Consider the following 1984-nt stretch of genomic DNA (forward strand, 5'->3'; position numbering starts at 1 on the left):
TTTATCGGTGCCGCGTGGGAAAACGGGCAGGTTGGGAGCCGACAAGCTCACAAAAGGTTTTTCCTTTTTTCCTTCTCACCCCGCCAGCTGCTGCCCGCGTCAAGGTGGGGAAACTGGGGCCCGTTGGTTTCGTGGAAGAGCTGGTGCCGGTTGGGAAGCAGCACGATGGGGATTGTGCTTTCGCCATCCTGGCGTCGCCACGCTGCCCGCTCCTGCGCTTCCTGCCCCAGGGAGCTTGGCGGGAGGGCGTGGGTGTCTGGCGGTCATATGCTGCGGCGGTAGCAGCTTATTTTAATCATCTGCGATAGGATTAAAACTCGTTAAGCCTCAAAGAGAAGCTGTACAGGCTGTTGTATCCCTACAAAACTTTTTACATTGACCACAATGACATAAAAAAGCTCAAGACGAGTCATCCCCTTTACTTTTAGGGACCTTTTAACGTTCCCTTTTTTAATCTCACCATGCCTTATCACTATAAATCCGTGCAACCTTTGTTGTGTACCTAAAGATAAGCAAAAGCCTTTTTGGTCTTTCACTGTTGCTGTGAAAACAGTCAACCCATGGTTTTTTTTTTGGTGACAGCTTTTAAAAGCAAAGCTCCGGACTGTGCCATTTTTTTTTCCTTTTTTTTTTTTTTTCCCCTTTTTGAGAGCATGTTCAAAGCCAGACTAGAAAACAGAGCCTGAAACCTGCTGTAGTTAAAGAATTCCGTGCTAACCAGAGAGGGTTTCACTTCCCTGCCAGCTCGACGCCGCGATTAAACGAGCTGAAAGCACAACGTCTTGTCGCTCTGCTGTTTTCCAGGTGGGGTTTCAGAAGATCCTGACTCTAACCTATGTCGACAAGTTGATAGACGACGTTCACAAGGAGTTCAGGGACAAGTATCGCAATGAGTTCCAGCAGAAAGGCACCCTGGGCCTCCTAAACGGCACCTTTGATTTTAAAGATGACTTCCTCCGCCTCCTCCGGTAGCAGAGCCTGTTTGTTCTCTCGAGTTTCCGTTTAGAGCAAGGGTGGGGGCAGAGCTGAAATCGAGGCTAACAGGCCACCTTCCCCGCAGGGACGCAGAGGAGAGCAGCAAAGTCCGAGCTCCCACGGTAATGAAAACATTTGAGCAGTCTCTGAAGTCCCAGAAGACTGTCAAGTGTATGATAGAAACCCGAGGGGAGAAACCAAAGGAGAAAGTCAAGAACAAGAAGAGCAAAGGTTCCAAAAAAGAGGGTGAGTCGATGAGGAAGGTCCATGGGGGGAATATTCCGGAGCTCGGCAGCCCAGCCTGTGCTGTCCCAACCCTCTTGGTCTGAGCTCACGTTGGGGCTCTTTCCATCAGGAACTGAAGCTGTGGCAGCACCCGGTAAAGCGCCAGCGGGCGACAAGCAACCCCCTGCAGCCGGCGACAGGGAGGAGCTGACGAAGGATGAAATCTTGCAAAAGAACCGGGAGGAATTCTTCAAGAGACACATGAAAGCCGGGGAGAAGTCCAGGTGGGTAACAAGGATGCACCTGTGCTTCAAAGCGCCTTTTCCTGGCATCCCGCAGCTGTGGCCCGGGGTTAAAGTTCAGAAAAATAAACTTTGGAAACCAAATCGACCAGGTTTGGCCTTAATTTCTAACTTTTTTGGGTAATCCAGGCTTTTAATTTTCATGCTTTCTAAAGAGGTGATGGCTGCACCGAACCAAAAGCGTTTCTGGCGTTTCTTCCAGCAAATCTCCAAAGCCTGAAGCTCAGAAGGAGAAGGGCAAGAAGCCCCGAGTGTGGGATCTGGGGAACTCTAATGCCAAAGTACTCGATTACAGTAACTCCGCTACCAACGGCAGCACCGAGGCTTGTCCCGTGGAGGAATTTGACCCTGACATAGTAAGGAAACAAAAGCCGGGTCGCTCTGTCTGCTTGAGCGTTCCGGGCGTCACAGCTGCTGATCTCACGGGGCGTTTCTTTTTCCTCTCCTCGCCCTCGCAGGCCCTGGGCGATCGCAATCGGGAG

General features: G+C 51.0%; 1 protein-coding gene across 1 annotated transcript in view; it reads left to right on the plus strand.

Moving 5' to 3' along the window:
• Positions 1 to 87: 87 nt before the first annotated feature.
• The window catches only part of SRPR (signal recognition particle receptor (docking protein)), a gene marked incomplete at both ends in the record, with an annotated part of 2231 nt that continues 334 nt past the window's right edge, over positions 88 to 1984 (plus strand). Inside the window, 5 exons of the mRNA XM_009877853.1 lie at positions 88 to 248; positions 745 to 968; positions 1061 to 1221; positions 1331 to 1484; positions 1705 to 1960. Of these exons, the coding sequence (XP_009876155.1) occupies positions 88 to 248; positions 745 to 968; positions 1061 to 1221; positions 1331 to 1484; positions 1705 to 1960 (956 nt within the window). The remainder of the gene's footprint in view (positions 249 to 744; positions 969 to 1060; positions 1222 to 1330; positions 1485 to 1704; positions 1961 to 1984) is intronic.

This window comes from Apaloderma vittatum, unplaced genomic scaffold (assembly GCF_000703405.1).
Source record: "Apaloderma vittatum isolate BGI_N311 unplaced genomic scaffold, ASM70340v1 scaffold38061, whole genome shotgun sequence".
Classification (NCBI taxonomy): domain Eukaryota; kingdom Metazoa; phylum Chordata; class Aves; order Trogoniformes; family Trogonidae; genus Apaloderma; species Apaloderma vittatum.